Here is an 18575-nt window from a genome sequence, read left to right as displayed (position 1 = left end):
GTTGGAACAAAAACCAGGACCCACTGCGGCCCTCGGCGGAATCGGTTTGAGACACCTGCAAATTGACCCAAGGTATGAGAGTGAGAGTGAATGTAGTCTGTCTGTGGTTCAGCGTGTCCCTGTCTGGCTCGAACTCGGCTGGGATAGGCTCCAGCACCCCCCCCCCGATCCTAGTGAGGATAAAGCGGTTCAGAAAATGAATGAATGATAAAGTAATTACAGTGGTACGTCGAGATACGAGCTTAATGCGTTCCGAGACTGAGCTCGTATGTCGATTTTCTCATAACTCAAACGAACGTTTCCCATTGAAATGAACTAAAAACAAATTAATTCGTTCCAACCCTCTGAAAAAACACCCAAAACAGGATATTGGATTGGAAAAACATTTTTATTTGTTATAATTCGCCATCTATTAACAAAGTGACAAATAACTAGTAGTTTAATATTACTAAAATGTGTTTAATAGTACTAAAATTATACGGATTTCGCAGGGGGGAGAGACAGAGAGAGTCAGACAGAGGGAGGGGCTTTTTGCACGGCAACGCGCTCGTAACATAACATAAACAAATTTAAATGAACTTGGATTATGATGCAGACACAATCAAAAATAAGTTTAATCTAACCTAACACTAAACTTAATTCTAATTTTGTTTGACATTTTGATACCTTTCTTCTCCCGGGTGGGCTCTATTTGCCCCGCTTCCACACTGACTTTCAGTCAATATCGAGGGTTCTTTGATTTTGTGTTCCCTTCAAAATATTCCCAAAATGATGCACACAAATGTCCTCACAATAGGCACAACCACTTGCCAACGAGAAGTAGTCTATATAACTCGTATTAGCGATTGCCTCGCCATTCGCAATAACTAACGAAAAAAAACACTGAAAAAAATGCAACGCTCTGCCCAGTGCTCGCAGAGACATTACACGAGGGAGTTGCGACCACAGAGACATTACACGAGGGAGTTGCGGGGAGAGAGACAGTGCCCATGATGTTCCTATGAGCAGCATCTCGCGTCCGCTGTATGCTCATATATCAAAATTTGTCTCGTATCTCAAGATAAATATCTGCTCAAAATTTGTCTTGTATCTCAAGATAAATATCTGCTCAAAATTTGTCTCGTATCTCAAGATAAATATCTGCTCAAAATTTGTCTCGTATCTCAAGATAAATATCTGCTCAAAATTTTACTTGTATCTCAAATTGCTCATATGTCAGGGCACTCGTATGTCAAGGTACCACTGTATCTTGAAATTGTCTCTAGGAAATATAATTTCCATGGTGTTTGTTTATTGTTGCCTGTTAAAACAAGATAATCTCATATCTCATTTTCTGAACCGCTTTTGTGAGGGCTAAATCCCCAACATCAAAATAATCTTCAAGCAGAGGAGGCACCAAGCATGTAATAGTTTTAGACTCCGTCGGCCTTCTCAGAGTGGTGAATGGCAGGCTGCTTTCGACGATCGTCGCGGCTCGCTCGCTTCTTTGTCTCTTGTTCGCCCCCACCCTTCCGAAAAGGGGGGGGGGGGTAGGACGGACAGAGCCCAAGTCGATCTGGTCGCTCTGCTTTTCCAAATACACATCCGAAAAGCGGACCGCGAGCACTTTTATTCAAGGTAGGCGGAGACAAACTTTAGGCGGGAACAACAAGGGGACAAAGTGATGACAGGCCTTGACCAGTAGGTGTCACTAAAATTATATTCTAGATGCTAATGCTAAGAATACAAAATAAGAATACAAGGGAAATACATTCCATATTCCACAGCTTTATCCTAGAGTTCTTACATTCACAAGGGTTGCTGGAGCCTATCCCAGCTGACTCCGGGCCAGAGGCAGGGGACTCCCTGAATCGGTGGCCAGCCGATCGCAGGGCACAAGCAGACGGGCAACTATGTACACTCACACCCATACATAGGGGCAATTTAGAGTGTCCAATCAGCCTACCATGCATGTTTTTGGAATGTGGGGGGAAATTGGAGTACCCAGGGGAAACGCACGCAGGCCCGGTGAGAACATGCAAACTCCACACAGGTGTAGCGACCTGGATTTGAACCCAGGACCCCATAGCTGTGAGGCCAACGCGCTAACCACTCGCCCCATCTGGCCACGTTATGATGAAAACATACAATGAATATTCCACCTAGGGTCTTTTGGCTTATCTGTGCTGCTGTTATTGTAAAGGAGGAAGAGGATGTGTTGTCCCCAAAACACAGGTGGCCCACAGTAGATGCCTCATACTATGGAGGACGAGGTCCTGGAGGAATCAAACGAATGGAGGTGATTAAAAAATAGTGTTTTTGATATGCGAACCAAGTATTAAAAGTATTTTCTGGTTGCTTTTATTCAACAAACAGGGGGTGTGCAGACCTTTTACATCCACACTATATGTGTAAACATATACGGTACTGTGTTCTGTAGGTCCGCTGGGGCCAAAAAGGCTCCACAGAGGAAGGCTCGCGGCTGGAGAAAGCCAAGAACGCCATGGTCACCATGCCAGGTGAAGCAGAGGAGATCATCCCTCTACCACCGTCAAGGCCTCCACCTGTTTACAACTCCCTACCAGAGCCCAAGTGGTACACTCCCATCAAAGTGAGAGATATAGTACCCCAATTTTTACAGTTGGCTGACCAATCCTTGCATTAAATAACATCAGTGCAATGTATTTATTCGTTGTTTTGTGTGTTCCTCAGGGGCGTTTTGATGCCTTGATGGCATTGTTGAGGGGGCAGTACGATAGAGTGGCAATCATGAGGCCAACAGCTCATGACAAGGTAAAGTTTACTCTTGAATCTTCACAATATCTTTCAGTCAATTAAAAGTATTAGCATTGATTTTTCTTTTTATTTCAAGTAAGCAATCCTGTATACAATAATTTAATTACAAGATGTATGCTATATTTTTTTCTAGATATATGCTAATAAATTAGTTTTACTTTATCTCAGTTGAATTAAAAAAAAATTCAACCACTGAAACTCATACAGCAAAATAACTAGTAAACAGAGCAACAATAGTCTAAGTCTATTTCTCACTCTAGTAATTCTATTTTTTTATCAGCTGCATTGGCTGAAATTAATCAATTCATTTAATAAAAGTAGTTAATCCATGATTTTTAGTTCCAAATTAATGATCTAAAATTGTTGTATATTCTGTATTCCTTAAACTAATAATTTGTTGGTTCTGCTGATCATGTTGAGATCTAATTTTCATATACTTAAAAAAAAATAATTCTTTATTAATTTCCTGATTGTTTTTATCTGCAGGGCCGTTGCATCAATTTCACACAAGTTCACTAAGATGGATAGAATTTGTATTTTAGACCAAACACACGTTTGTTTTGAGTGACAAAAATGTAAATAATTATTGTAATTCTACACATTTAGCCTGGTGCTGTTTCAATTAAATATGATTTGTTTCTTTGTCCCAAAAAATAAATAAATAAAAAAACCTGACTGATTCAGTTTTTTGTTTATTTGCAAGAAAAAAAATATAGCTGACTTTTTACAATGGTTTAGTACATGTACAGGTATGAACATGTAATACACAAGAAAGTTTGAACAAAGGTAGAAGGATTTTTTTAATAAACATTTACAACAATCAAATTGATCCAAATGTCTCCCATTGAAGAAAAGAGCCATGGAGGATGACTTGTTTCCTATTTAAACTGTACATTAAAAACGTGCACTTCTGTCAACGCTGAGCTGGTGATGTGTGTGAATAACCAAATGCCCTACAAACCAGCATGGTAATTACATGAAAAAGTAAACAAATTTTCTACTTTCTGATACAGGTTAATACTGTAGGAATAAAGTCCAGTTAAAAAAGATACAGATGAAGTGCATTGCTTAGCTTGCATGACATTAGACAAAGGGTTTACCAAAAGTGCCACAATGTAGATCATGTCACATCATTGCAGTCATTAAAAATGAAGCGCTCACAAGACGAAAAGGCAGAATGTTTGGTTCCAGACCTTTATCTATTGTGTTGCAACAAAACACTTTGGTCCTCGACTTTTTCAGATTTCACAAAATATACTGTTGGAGTGATATCGTAAGTGTTTGCTGGACACGTTTCTTTCCATGCTGGTGGGAATTACTCAAGTCCATCCAAATTTTCCAAGAAAGTCTCGACAGTAAGTGCCTCAGATAAAAATGATCATCCGGTCATGCAGTAACTAATCCTTCAGCAGAGGAGGGCTCTAATCGCAAGCAGTATACCTACGATCATATAAAAGTTGTTAGCTCATTGAAGGTGATCATTCACTGGCAGTTATCTCAGTTTTAAAGGATTAAATGTCCATCCCCATCAATGGAATCCAGTGAGCTCAAGTTTGTACACTGAATTGCATATCTGAGAAAATTCAGATAGCTCTTTGCACGGTTTAGCATATACATACAAGGCCATTTAGTTTAATCAGGCTATTTGACATGTTTATTTACACTCTGCTGAGTGGAACAACTCATCCTTATGATCGATTCTCACGATGCAAAAGGGAGGATCTACAGGAGGGAAAAGAAGAACAAATAAAATCATTACTCAGCCTGTCTGTGATCGCTTCTATGAATTTTAACTCACCGGAGAGATCGACGACTATCCTTCTCCATATTGTTTTCTGGGCCTTCACTCTCATAAGAAGCAAGGTGCAACTCTGCACAGACAAAATGACCACATGCAAATTTCAACCATCGTCACCCAGAGAGAGAACCAAATATATCGGTTCAATTGTTGTACAAGGTCCGTTTGACAATGTAATACAATGAAAAACACTACAGGCAAAGGTAAAATAACCAATTAGTAAAATTCAACTGTATTGACGTTAATCAAAGAGGTGATTGTCCACACATTAAAGTGAGGAAGAATTGTATGTACTGGTAGCCATCTGTTGTGTAATGCAGACCAAAACAAGAAGGTAAAAAGCAGTTTAACTGACCGTCTTCGGCGAAGATCGGCGTGGTGACCAGATACTGCAGGATCCTGCGATCTCTGTCGAATGGGCAAATCACCTGACGCCACACTAGGAACTCGCTAACCTGCTTCGCCAGCTCCCAAAGTTTCTGGGAACAAAAAAAAATCAAAATTTAGCACATTTAGCACATAGTAATTCCAAGATGGCGCCGTTCACGCGGGAGCCAGTGGGAGTAGCTCTGTGCTCTCTTGTGATTTTCGTGTTTTACAGCCCTTCTATCTTTTTTTAATTACATTTTAATATTTCTTAATACATCCCTTTTTACGTTACTTTTTACTTTAATGTTTTTACAACTTTCCTTGTCCTGTTAGCCTGGCTTCTCTCAGCTACTTTTTTTGGAACCATTCAGCAATGCCTACGCTGTCACACACATGGGACTAGCTGTTACAATACGCAGCAGAAGGAGCAACACCTCGGTGCCGCCGGAGTTTCGAAGCTGGACAAAAGTGCCGGGAGGAGAGGCCACGCTTCTGACCAACCATTCCATCGTGGGATAAGATGGAAGAGCTGTCGGCGCTTACCAGCAACGGAGTCGAGGCGTTCTGCCCTGCTGCTGTTTTATTCAGCTCCAGACTACTGAGGAACTGTGCGGATAAGCTTGGAAGAGTGACTCTGCATATTCTCTACCTCGGTCACAGTCTGCAGAAGTTCCCCATCTCGTGGAAGACTTCCTGAGTGTGGTTCCAGTTTTTGTCCAACTTTACGTCTTTTTGAGTCTATCCGTTTTTGCTACCGAAACTCGCAGCTCGTTTTGTGTTTTTGCTGCTTTTCTGTCTTAATGATTTGGTGATTCTTAATGATCCCATTGACTTTGATTTGCTTTGTACTTTATGCTTTTGCTTTGTTGTTCTGTGGCCTTTGACTGTACTGTCTAACTTATAACTATGCCTTTTCTTGCTACTGTCACAATGAAATTTCCCAAATACGGGATGAATAAAGTTATCCAATCCAATTTAGCCTGAAGGGGGCAGTATTACATTGTTGTGAAATCGATATTTGGGAAGCCTACTACAACTTTGCTTTACATGCTCCTACTATCTGTCATAACTGGAATTGTTGGATCTCAAGTGTAACAATTTGTAAAGAGGGAAAAAAATGTAGGAACTACATGAATACAAAATCGAAATCATGCAAGCAAATACCCTACACTGAGAGACATGTTCTTGAACTGTTATTTTCAGCCTCACCGAGTAAAGCGGGCAAAAAAAAATCTCTGATTGTGGGCCAACCTCAAAGTTGATGTGTCCGTTGGGCAGCCTGCTGGCACAGCCTTCGTTTAGGAAGTAAATATCTTTGATGAGCAGGCTGAAGAAAGGGATCACAATCTTCTCCTGGACGCTGTGTGCCGTCTCTGACCTTTGGGTGGCGCCGCGCAGCGCAGTGCGGTAGTTGCTAAAGTTACTGGATGGGTCCATTTGGTGCTGGAGGAATACAGTTGCACATTGGCCCAATGAGCACAACATTCTTTATACAACTGCACATTGGGAAAACCCAGGAAACATTTAATGTGTTGTCACCTCAAGAATTTCAAACTTGTCAGTGTTGACTTTACTCCAAGTCTTTTTCAGTCTGGCAACAGGACTCATATTCATCCCAGCTGAAACAGACACCAAAAAGATGCAATTTAATACAGTTAAATCTCGTTCCTATGCCACCTCGTTACTATGCCACTCTCGCTATTATGCCACTTTTTCCCGGTCCCGACAAAATTCAATACAAAATAAATGTACAATGCCACACCCTAATCTCGCTACTACGTCACTATTTTGTGTGTGTTGTACTTTCGAATTCATTCATTTTTGTAATTTAGCCCACAATGTCAGCTCAGAAACGCAAGAGAACCGACTTTACACTGCAGGAGAAGGAGATCATCGATGCTTCGAAGAAGGAGTCGAATCAGTCCAAGCTAGCCAAGGGGATAAGCAAGAAATGGGGCGTCAAAGTTAAGAGAACCAATCAAATCCATCAAAGCTGGAGTTCCATCAAAGCGCATGAAGCTGACGCAGGCTCCAAGACCCAAAGCTCGATTAGGGGGTGCTCATGTGGCTGAAGTAAGCAAGAGGACAGAGTCTGCCTGTCAGCGGCGATCTCATCAAGGTGAAGGCGATGAAACTGGCCGAGCTGATGCGCATCCCGGACTTCAGTTAGACAATGAGATGCTAAAACCGCCGAAAAAAATGCACCAGCGACAATTTTTGAGAGCTTTGGACTGAGCAGATGGATAACATGAGAAAATAAGCCCTTTTTTAAAACATTAAAACCGTTTTTAAAAACCCTCGTTAGTATGCCACTCTCGCTACTATGCCACTTTTGCTCGGTCCCGACGGGTGGCATAGTATTGAGATTTGACTGAACAGAGATTCCATTCTAGTCTTTCCGAAGTGCAACAATGGTATACAAATATGTTTAATCGCATAAAAACAAAGCCCCCAGATCTCATTTTACAGAAGCTACCATTCCACAGCTCTGAATAATAAATCCTGCAAAGAGGGACCAGAGGGAAAGACCTTCTGTTCATAAGCCTTTGGCAAACAGGCGGCCATAGCAACAAAGTGATAGTTGCGATCTTTGTCATGCCAACAGTGGCTATTTAAAAATGCCACCCTGAGGTGGCGCCGTGCCTGCTGTGTTTGGCTCAGTGCAACAAAAAAAACCAACGAAAAACCACCCAATAGTGAGGCCGAAATGGATGCCACTTAAAAGACTAAGTACAGTGAACAAACCGATAACATGTCACAGTAGACATGATCTGCTTGGCTGTAGACAATTTCATATTAAGGCTAAGAGCCAGTAGATATACGAAATTATTTATCTCCAAATTAATTGTGTCTTGTTTATCCCAAATACTAAATTATGACAGGATTTAACAGCTAGACATTGCACAATAGTATTTTTTTAAGTGACCCATAAAGACAGCGCTCCAACCACAAAATGAAGTAGCAATAAGCAATACAAAATGAAAGATGTTTGAATTAAGTATTATGTATATATGTCATTTCTACCGGCTTTCTATTGTCACCTAGTTGGACTTCACCTGCATGCTTTAAATGCCCACTTAGTTGGGATTTCATCAAATGGCGAGCACCGATATTCCCACAAACTGGCTGCTGCGGGCACTTCCCTGGCATAATGGAAACTATTGGGGATTTTTTTTCTAACCACCAAGTGATTTTTGGGTGTTAGTGTTGAGGATTTCTGTATTAACACCCTCTGGCAAAAATGTTTGAGTTTTCAGTCAGCCTTCGTGCAAAAAAGGTCTCATTTGTTTGAATAACATAGAGAGCCTAAATACTCACTGATGATGGCCATTAGGGAGTTAAAGTTGCCAATGTTAAAACACTCCTGTGCCACATCGATGAAGAACTCGATGATCCGTGCTCTGTGTTTCTTCTTCACCGGCTGCAACACAAGAACCCAGTCAAACAACACACCCTGGATACATTTTTCATCTAGACGATGAACGTACCATACAGATTTCAGTGGCCACGAGGTAACTCAGTCTGTTGAACCAGTTCACGTATGCCTCTAGGTTGGTGGTCTTGCGCTTTCGGAAGAAACCCTGAAAAACACATGCTATGTGAGAATGGGCTCAAAACGAACAACAAATATAACAAAAAAATAAGTGGGTTGAATAAAAAATGCTTCAGCAATCCATTCATTTTCTGGTGAAATTACTATTCTTTCAATGAATTAGATCTTTAAGGGGAAAATATAAAGCATTTTGAGATCAAGCAATGATATAACTAGATAAATAACATTCAAACGTGAGTTCTGTTTTGCCCCTCTCCGTTTTAAGAAAGTTTACATCCACATTTAGCCATTGAGGCAGACCAATTCTAAGCAGTCCTCAGTCTTGAGGAAATACAAGTACTGGCCTAGCTCAGTTATATGTCATGATTTTTTCACCACTCACTCCCACATAAGATCTCCTAAACAGAAATCTGTGACGTCTACATTGTTTCTTCCATCTCATCTGCATCACCTCGTATACACGGTGTTTGTCAAAAGAACCTTTGCAACTTCATAGAAAAATTACAAGTATGACCATTATAATAGTATTATTCATTCATCCATTTTCTGAATCGCTTTATCCTCACTAGGGTCGCGGGGGATGCTGGAGCCTATCCCAGCTGACTTCGGGCCAGAGGCAGGCGGGGGACAGCCTGAATTGGTGGCCAGCTGATCGCAGGGTACGAGGAGATGGACGACCATTCACTCTCACAATCATACATAGGGACAATTTAGAGTGTCCAATCAGCCTACCATGCATGTCTTTGGAATGTGGGAGAAAACCAGAGTACCCAGAGAAAATCCATGCAGGCCCGGGGAGAACATGCATACTTCACACAGGTGGACCAACCTGTATTTGAACTATAATAGTATTAGTAAACTCTAAAATTGCAATTGTATATTAGCTAATTTCACGGGGAAAATCTCATCAATTTGGATTTGATAATACAATCTTTAACATACTTACACAACAATAGTAGCACAGTTACTCCTCAAAAAGCTCTCCCATACTAATCCTTCCACAAAGTGGTCTTACATAACCTTATGAGGGGCTCAACACACAATGAGAGTGCTACAGTGGTCATTGCAAGGCACCTTTCGGCTGACTCACCGTTATTTCCCATCGTCTTCGGTGCACTTTGAAAAGCTACCGGGTCATAACATTCAAACTCAACAGCCAGTAGCATGCGTCATGTGGTTTTGAAAGCAATTTAGCACTCTAAATGAGTGAAAAGCCAATGGCAAAAATAGGAAGAAAAAAACACTGAAATTAACAGTTTTCTTTATTTGATCTTGTTAATCACAAACCTAACAAACCACATGCAGCTGCGGTTGCTTTTTAGAGAGCACACAGCATTTTTATCTATAAAAACAACAGCAAGAAAAAAAAACACTCAAGTGTGGTTGTACTATTGTCTGTTTTAAGTTCAGCTATTGGGCAAAGGGTCAGCGTGCCTTTGATACCTTGTGATTCTCCAGAGGGTCCTTTAAGGCGAAGGTCTGGATAAACTCTTCTGGTCCAATAAAACTCAGCCTGTCCTATGAGGGCGAGACAGAAAACACAAACACCAATAAGGAAAGATGAATTCTAACCCTTTAACGCACAAAAAAGTGCACACATCTAACACATCCCTGAAAATTGCTTTTAAAGGGCCACCATACAACATGCCTGACATTTTTGTTTTTCCAGAAAATGTAAATAGGCAGTAAAACAGTTCTGTAAAGTTTCATATCAAGCTTCAAATCATGTCTATGAATGTTTGTTTTTGTACATTTATTTGAGTGCTGGTAGCATGACACAATGAATAAAAAGACAGTCCTCAGTAAATACCAAAATACACATACGAAGAAGCAAACAGTGCTAACCAGTTCAATGTGAGTCAGCTGTTGAGCGAGGACAAAGGGGTCATCGCATACGCTCAGCATGTCACTTCTTGGCATCGACTCCCTTTTGCTTTTCAGAGAAGCAGGACGCTCGATCGCCACGGCGTTTAACGCCGCTATTGCCTCCTCGTATTGGCCGAGGGCAGACAAGCGCTTTATCAAGCGCTGCGTCATCTGCTGCATGGCACGCCATGAGTACTGGTGAAAACAATAAAGCTATTTAAAATGTGTTTCCACAAAACAGTCATTATTCTGCAAGGAAAAGGTGTGTCAGTGCTGTTTGTTTTTTAGTGTGTTTCAACCATGGAAGAAAATGTGACACTAACTTCATCCCCTCTGGCTACGTGGTGGGTCATGTCTTTGAGGCCACGCATCATCCGCTCGTCCCTAAAGTCATACGGGAAGGTCTCGGTCCACTCGGTCAACAGCTGCACAAGCTTTGGCGCCACATCGCGGAAACGGATCTGGAAAAATATCACATTGCACTGTGACTGGCTTTGCTAAAGGAGGGTTGTTCTGGCAATATTGTAACTTGGTTCTTATCTACTTTGTCAATATAACATATTGTGGCAAGCTCTCTATGTTTGTCCTACCATATTTTCTCGCATATAAGCCGCCCTCGCATATAACCCAGACCTTAAAATTGCCTTAAAATCAATCATTGAATTTTTCAGTTTCTTGCATATAAGCCGACCCCTAATTCACAATTTTCCCCTCCATATTTATGGTTTTAATAGGGTGTACAAATGTGTTACTTTGAAGGGAAAATCTGAAGAAAAATCATCGCACGTGGTATTTCTGAGATACTATATGAATCAAAAGCACATTATTAGGGTCAATAAGGAAGTTAGTAATTCATCCAGTAATGGTTGTTTTTTTACTGCAAAACAGAAAATAACCACAAATAGTAAATGTTGATTTGCAGACATTTACTGGTGAAAAAGTGCATAGTAATGCTGTAAGTCTTGTGTGCATATAAGTGTACCCTTGATTCAGTAATCCTTTTTTTGTTACAAATGCGGCAAATATGCGAAAAAATATGGTAGTTCAATTCCCACGAGCACAGCATGTGTGTTCAGCTAAACAGGTCCAGATTTGAAAATAAGTAAGTACAGTAACAGTGAAAAGGGAATTAAGATTTGATTACCGCTTCAGTACATGGTATGAACTTTTCTTGACATCTACGTTTGGTGTTCTGACTGAGATTTTTGTAATGTTAAAAATGTGGCTTGCCTTAATATGTGCTGTGAAACACCGGCTTGTAAAATTGTCATAGCCACAACTGTGCTCTGATGTGCCCATGCGTGGCTGTTAATTAACGACTTTGTTTTGGGAACATGAATCCCTTTGCGAGGTAACAATGTGAGAACTCTTTATTTGGACACAGGTTAAATTGTACAAGACAACATGAATAATCTGCTCACCTTGTCCAGCAGGATGTCTCCAGACCGCTGCTGCTCCACACACAGGTGACAAACTTGTGTCATGAGCTCGTAGGGGTGCAGGAAGAGGCGTGAGCTCAACAAGAAGGTGAAAACATACGACCTCTGATAATGTGACAGACACAGAAAAGAAGGAGTGAGCACGTATTTAAAAAATAAAGATGTTTCTTTGCCTTACATCAGGGTAGTAGTCCAAGGTTGGGACCAGGTGTTGGATCAACGCCTCGAGAGATGCTGAAACCAAACTGTTGTCGTGGTAGCACATTTCTCCATAGCTGGCAATGACGCCGTGCCTGTAAAGCCGTGTTTTGGGCGCCGAGTTGCTTCGACAGGACTCCTCGCTTGCACTACTGACTTGGCGGTGCACTCGCGCAGGACAGGTAGTGCTGTGGAATTGCGGGCTTTGAGGCTGCGCGCCGTACCGCTTCTCCGAAATGGCGCTCCTGCTACTGTAATGACGCTCTTTAGAGCTCAGTGAGTCCGTTGGCATAGCATAATATACATTGTGAGGGTGCGGGATGTCGTAAGGGTTCTCCGTCGCAGAGTATGCGACATTGTAGACACTTTCCTTGGTGGTCTTTTCTGAAATGCAGTGACGGTATGGGGTGTGTGATTGCTGGTAGTTGTTGTTGTTGCTGCTGCTGCTGTAAAGTCCGCAAGTGCTGAACTTTCCTGCATGTGGGGTTGTGGGAGGCATGCTCAACTGGGGGGAAAACAGAACAAAGAGATTATTAGGTTTTGTTAGTGATGTCGAGATCCAATACTCAATATCGGTGTTGCCGACCGATAAAGATACAGCTATTTTTTGAGAATTGGACAGTATACATAATCGGATCTGATCAAGTAGTCACTTGGTTCTGTAGCATCCAACCAAACAACTCGGCAAGCATGTCCGCTCAGTTTCTCTTTAAATAGAGTAAAAGAGCATCATCTGAATTACAGATTGACCGATTATCGGGCAAATATTTGGACATTTTGCGTATGTCAGTATCGGCCTTTTTTTTTGTTTTTTAATCCAACCAGCCGATATTTAATTATAAAAAAGTAAGAAAAAACCAGGGAGAATTCACTTGGATCTTTTAGTGGATCAGATCTGTGTTGTCATTCATCTCATAATCGCTCATTTTGGCCGTGTTGCTAACATGCTAAAAATACGTTTTCTCTTCTTCTCCTAAGGGTTGGTGTGGAACTAGCTGTAAGAAGCTGTTCTTGTAACAGCGCCCCCCACTCTCTGTGGTGGCCGAGTGATGCAAGTACAGCTTTATCGAATGTTTTAAATATTATCGTTGACAAAAAAGTATTTCAACATAATTATCATTATTGTTTTATCACACAGATCTACTTAAAGGAAAACAAAGACAGTCGCATGGTCTTTGGACAGCAGTGGTTTTATGGTCTTAATGGTGAAGATAATTGGATCTGAGTAAGGTAAGCTGATACTAAATCACCACCCAGGCATGCTTAAACTCTGGAGCCCTCCTCATCCTATCTTAGTACCATATGGCAGTGTAAATCAAGCTGAGCTTACACGCACGCGCAGAGAAAAAACACATACTTCAAAAACTGAAGTGCGTGTCAGAAAAGAAAAGCCCTCAGGAATCCAGCGGGCTTTTGTTCGTCCGTCACACGGCCAACAGGGGAGGGCCTGCTTCAGCCAACATCATGCACGCAAATAGCCGTACACTTGGCATTACATGAGTGCCGGTCAATCCAGCTACCAAACTCTGCAATCTGCAGCTCTCCTGCTAAACGAGTTAAAAGATTACCATAGCTTTAACTTGCTCAATTTACAATATGCCATTTGGAAAAGCCAAGAAAGGGGTCCAATCCAAATAAGAACAAACTCATTTTTTTTCTTCCAAGCTTGCGCTGAGGGGTGAGCATCTTTAAAAAGGGGAAGGGATTTTGCTGGCATTTAAAGCATTTGGGGCTGACTCCCTTCAAAGTTGACCCTTGGGAAATTTAGTACTTCCATAATGCATCTTGAAATCTTACACTAAATTGTAGGTTGGACAGCCTAATTATGACATGGAGAGGATAATTTAAAGTTAGCATTCACTTTGATTTTAAACTCTAAAAGACTAAAGCATTTGAAAAGTAATTTGATGTGGGAATAAAAGTACAATAAATGCCTGAACTAAAAACCACAGGTATAAAGACTCTCTGTTTAGCCAATGACCAAGTTAAGTCATCCTTTTAGAATTCATTGACTCTTTAATCTGGAAGCATTCATTTGCATGACATAACAGCCAGTAACTTTTTTGTAGGCTAAAAAGTAGTACTCTCGGTTCCTCAAAAGGTTAAGTGAAGTTAAGGAGGCAGGCAAACATAATCTTTCTGATGGATCAAAACTACACAATGCTCCGGTTTCAACATGATGTACATTGTAAGGCAATTAATCTAAAAATCCCTAGATCTGAGAATGTTTTTGTTCGTGTTGCATAAAAGTTGTCAGCGAATCAAAGTCTAGAGTTGTGTCATCAGTTTGGTATAGCTAACTCTAAGCACCCTGCGATTTGAATGTGCGGACATGCGTGTTTATTTTATTAACCTTTCTTCAATAAAGCAATAGTGTGTCTAATCTACTCGACTGCTTCTGGGAGCATTATGATAAGATAAATAAAATTAGCAGACATTCATCCATTTTCCATACTGCTTATCTTCACAAGGGCCAAGGGGGGTGGTGGAGCCTATCTCAGCTAACAATGCGCACATCATAAGATTAAAAATAAATAAAATATTTGAAGGGCTGAAAGATGTATAGGGGTTGGGCTTCCTACAATGGTGGTTTTATCTGTCCTGTCCTGTTATTAATAATCAAACAAAGACCCACGGGAAGAGATTAGCGCAGATCACACACAGACACACATCAGCTTTCAACCACTGTCAGGTTGTGCGACGCCACTGCCCTGTTTGTGTTCTCGCATCAGTTTCACTTCACTCAGAAGTGATATAGTTTGCCATTGTAAATATTATCTAACCAGACATTGCAAACTGTAAAGCCATACTTATATTTGTAAAGAGCCATAAACAAATGGGCATTTATATTGATGGCAATAAAAGGCGTGCCTACAGAAATTCATTTACAGACCTGACAGATACGCACGCTCTAAAAGGCAAGGGTCGGTGACAATTTGACTTTTAATGTTAACAAGTATGTTGGCCCGGGGGGAGAGTGCTTAGCACGTCAGCCTGCCAGTTCAGTCCAAAGTTTGGACCTTCTTTTGTGGGATAGGCTCCAGCACCCCCCTGTGATCCTTGTGAGCATATGCAGTACGGAAAATGAATGAATGTTCCGGATAGAACAGCTGGCTCAGCCTTGGGACCATAATTTCGTCCCAATGGAAGCCAGTTAACTCCTTCGATCTTTTACTACATGACCCAGAAAAAAATGCTGTAAAACAGTTGCATAAGAGGAGGGACTTTGTACTGCTAGGTTTTAGTCATAAAATACCTCCCAATGTTTTCGTTTTGTTTTTCCTCCTTATTGGTTACTTATTACAAGTTTAGACAAAAAACACTCAGTATGTTGGTGGGTGGCTATAGAAAATATTTAGCAGTTTAATGCGAGTATATTTTTATCAAAGACAGAGACCACTGGTAAGAAAGCGCGTCCTTAAAAGTATAAAATTGTGAATGTGAGAAATCGTCATGCGATCAAAATTTCGTGATGCGATCAAAATTTCGTGATGCGACCAGGCCAGGTCTTTTTTGCATATCTTTTGTGTATAACAATATTTACGAGCACGGAACGATTAATTCAGACGAGTTTCTCCTAAGACCAGGAAACGCACAACACGCGGGCAAAAAGAGGGCTTTCTGAGTAATGAAGTATACTCGTGCACACAACACCCATAGGCAATGGCAACCTTTCTCAGAATAAAACTTCATTTCCCACAATCAATACGTGGGTAAGCTCAACTATTGTATTTCCTGTTATTCTTTCTAAGGAAAGAAGCTCCCGCGATCGTTCTTTAAAGACTATTTCTCGTTGGCAAGTGGTCGTGCGTTATCCTATTGTGAGGACATTTGTGTGCATCATTTTGGGAATATTTTGAAGGCAATACAACAGCAAACAGTCCATCGATAGTGAACGTGAGGGTGGAGGCGTGGCAAACCGCCAACCTGGAAAACGAAGGTAACAAAAGATTACAACAAAATTAGAATTCAGTTTTGTGTAAAGTTACTTTAAACGTATGTTTGAGTGTCTGTATATATTAATCCAAGTCAATTTAAATTTGTTTGTTCCGTTTACGAGTGCGTTGTCGTGGAAAAAAAACCTTGATTTGATTTACAGCAGTCGAAAAGCACAATAGAACTGGAAACTCATGTGACTGCTGGATCAGATCTGATCTTGTGACCAAATCCGATACTCCAAAAATACTAGTATTGAGCGCCAATACCGAAAATAAGAATTGGATGAGGACATCACTAGTCATTGGAAAAATATCACAACAGTATGGTAACAGGAGTCAGTCAACTTTTCCCACCCCCACATCAAAGACTAAATGTAAGCAAAGAAGCCAACACCCACTGACATTGTGTTATAGTGGTATTAACCCCTTTTTCAGTATCAGCGAGGTTTCACTGATATGGAAACAAGTAGTATCTAGAGCACCTCATAAGTATCACTTTTGGTATCATGTTTCTTTTCTTGTCTTTACAAATACCGGAATCTGCGTGGATCTTTGTACAACAATAGAAGTAAGTTTTCTACCAATGCCACCACAGTTCCAATGTCTTCCGCACCTACCGTATTTTCTCGCATATAAGCCGTATTTGTAACAACAACAAAAAAGATGACTGAATCAAGGGCACGGCTTATATGCGCACAAGACTTACGGCGTTGCTTTTCTGGTGAAAAGGATGTCAGCAAATTAACATTTATTATTTGTTGGTTATTTTCTGTTTTGCCGTAAGAAAACAACCATTACTGGATGAACTTCCATGTGATACTGACCCTAATAATGTGCTTTTGATTCATACATTATCTCAGAAATACAACGTGCGATGATTTTTCTTAAGATTTTCCCTTCAAAGTAACACATTTGTACTCCCTACTAAAACCATGAATATGGAGGTAATAGTTGTGAATCAGGGTGTGGCTTACACGCGAGAAATTGTAAAATTCAACGATTTTAAGGCAATTTTATGGGTGTGGCTTATACGTGGGGGCTTATGTGCGAGAAAATACAGTAAATGGATGACCCAAAAGAAGAACTCAATCTAGAGACCACAACAGGATTAAAGCTTCTATTTTCTATACCAATAACATAGATAACATTGCTTGCTATCTTTGTGCATGTGCTCTATCCACACACACATACACACCCTTAATGAGCTGGTAGGCTAGTACAGTATTAACCTAGAGTCAGGGGGGATAAAGACGCATTATCGCCTCTCCTACGATGATATAATAAACCTAAGCTTTGCATATGGGCGTTTCCCCTCTCATTGCCACGAAAAGTGCAAACCCAATTAGATCCACAAAAATGAGTGAAGATGTGTCCCTTTAAAAGGTGAAACAAGATTATTTTGAGACTAGGTAGAGCACTGGTCTCCACACTATTCCACAAAGGGGGTGCTGGTTTTCATTCCAACCCAGAAAGAGGACACCTTTTCACCAATCTGGTGTCCCAAAAGTGCAATCAGTGGATTGCAGTCATGTGCTTCTTGTTTTCTGCAGAAATCTCATTGGTCAAAGTGTCTGTGCTTGATCGGTTGGACCAAAAACCTGCACCCACAGCGGCCCTCGGCGACCGGTTTGGACCTGGTAGAATATCAAGGGATGCTTACTGCCTTTATATAAATTATTACGTGTTGGGTGTAAATTTAGGGACTTCTGTGCTGTGTGTCAGGTAGGCTGAGATGAGAGGTTAAAAAAGGGGGGAATAAGAGGAGGAAAGCCTTTTAAGTTTTTTTTTCGGACTGGAACTTGGCATGGACTATACATTTTATCCTCCCAATTTCTTTTCCCTGCAGGCACACACAATCTGTTATTCTCTCTAACACACATACATAACTACACGCAGAGACGGGCATCATGCCTGGTCCATATTATGGGCTTGTGAGTGAGTCAGAACACAGTCAAGTCAGAGACAGAGCTGCCAGGGGGGAGGAAGGCTGTGCAACCACAGTGCCTTCACAGGTGCTGGAGAGCCATGTTTGTTTGTGGGGGAATACAAGCCTAATTATAGCCTCAGTGATGGTAAACAAATAATAACATATGGGGCAACAGCGTAAAACCACGTGTGCCCTTTCCACGAGTGCTTTTATAGTAAAGGTTGACATTAAATAACCAAGTTGACTTGAATTTGTTTCACAGTTTGGAACCTTGAATGAAAGTAAAACTACAAAGAACATAATTAGGATTTAAAACTTTCATTAAGTAGTTTTCGTAACACGAAGGAATGTATCCTGCATTTATATCATTTAATAACATTTGACGTACTAAAGTCATGTCCGAAAAAACATTTATTTAACTTCCTACCTTTGGATGCGATGAAGCTCAGCGTTTGAATAGCAGTTCGTGGGCAACACTGTCCGTACTTTTCGCCGTTGGCTCGAACAGTCTTATCACATGCGAGTAAGACTGCACGACATGTTCTGTACTCATAAGTCTTTCAGCAGGTTATCCGTTATGTTCTCAGCTACATTATACGACTCCACTCATATTATTTGAGTGGGCTTGAGGTTAGAGAGTCGGAGATTCGCTCTGACTCTCGCTTACGAGGCCTATTCAAATGCGCACAGAGAGCCGCGAAACCTGACCAAT

General features: G+C 41.0%; 2 protein-coding genes across 4 annotated transcripts in view; one reads left to right on the top strand and one right to left on the bottom strand.

The window, feature by feature from the left end:
• LOC144090643 (anthrax toxin receptor 2-like) overlaps positions 1–3692 on the top strand; it is a 19426-nt gene extending 15734 nt beyond the window's left edge. For 2 of the 3 annotated variants that reach the window (XM_077622338.1, XM_077622339.1), the window contains 4 exons: positions 2183–2278; positions 2420–2590; positions 2692–2772; positions 3262–3692. In XM_077622338.1, coding sequence (XP_077478464.1) covers positions 2183–2278; positions 2420–2590; positions 2692–2772; positions 3262–3294 — 381 coding nt within the window. In that variant the 3' untranslated portion in view covers positions 3295–3692. Of the gene's footprint in view, positions 1–2145; positions 2279–2419; positions 2591–2691; positions 2773–3261 lie in introns of those variants that run through there. The other variant, XR_013305472.1, reaches the window with a different exon arrangement.
• LOC144090642 (ras-GEF domain-containing family member 1B-B-like) lies at positions 3452–18575 on the bottom strand. The gene is made up of 13 exons (XM_077622337.1): positions 18291–18575; positions 11979–12503; positions 11783–11905; positions 10685–10822; positions 10341–10556; positions 9939–10013; positions 8431–8523; positions 8261–8363; positions 6482–6561; positions 6194–6385; positions 4929–5052; positions 4574–4646; positions 3452–4497 (listed from the first exon to the last, which is right to left on the bottom strand). Exons 2-13 carry the CDS (start codon positions 12495–12497, stop codon positions 4464–4466), a joined length of 1770 nt encoding a protein of 589 aa, XP_077478463.1. The 5' UTR covers positions 12498–12503; positions 18291–18575; the 3' UTR covers positions 3452–4463.

This window comes from Stigmatopora argus, chromosome 16, assembly GCF_051989625.1.
Source record: "Stigmatopora argus isolate UIUO_Sarg chromosome 16, RoL_Sarg_1.0, whole genome shotgun sequence".
NCBI lineage: Eukaryota > Metazoa > Chordata > Actinopteri > Syngnathiformes > Syngnathidae > Stigmatopora > Stigmatopora argus.
This window is presented reverse-complemented; position numbering and strand designations above follow the sequence as displayed.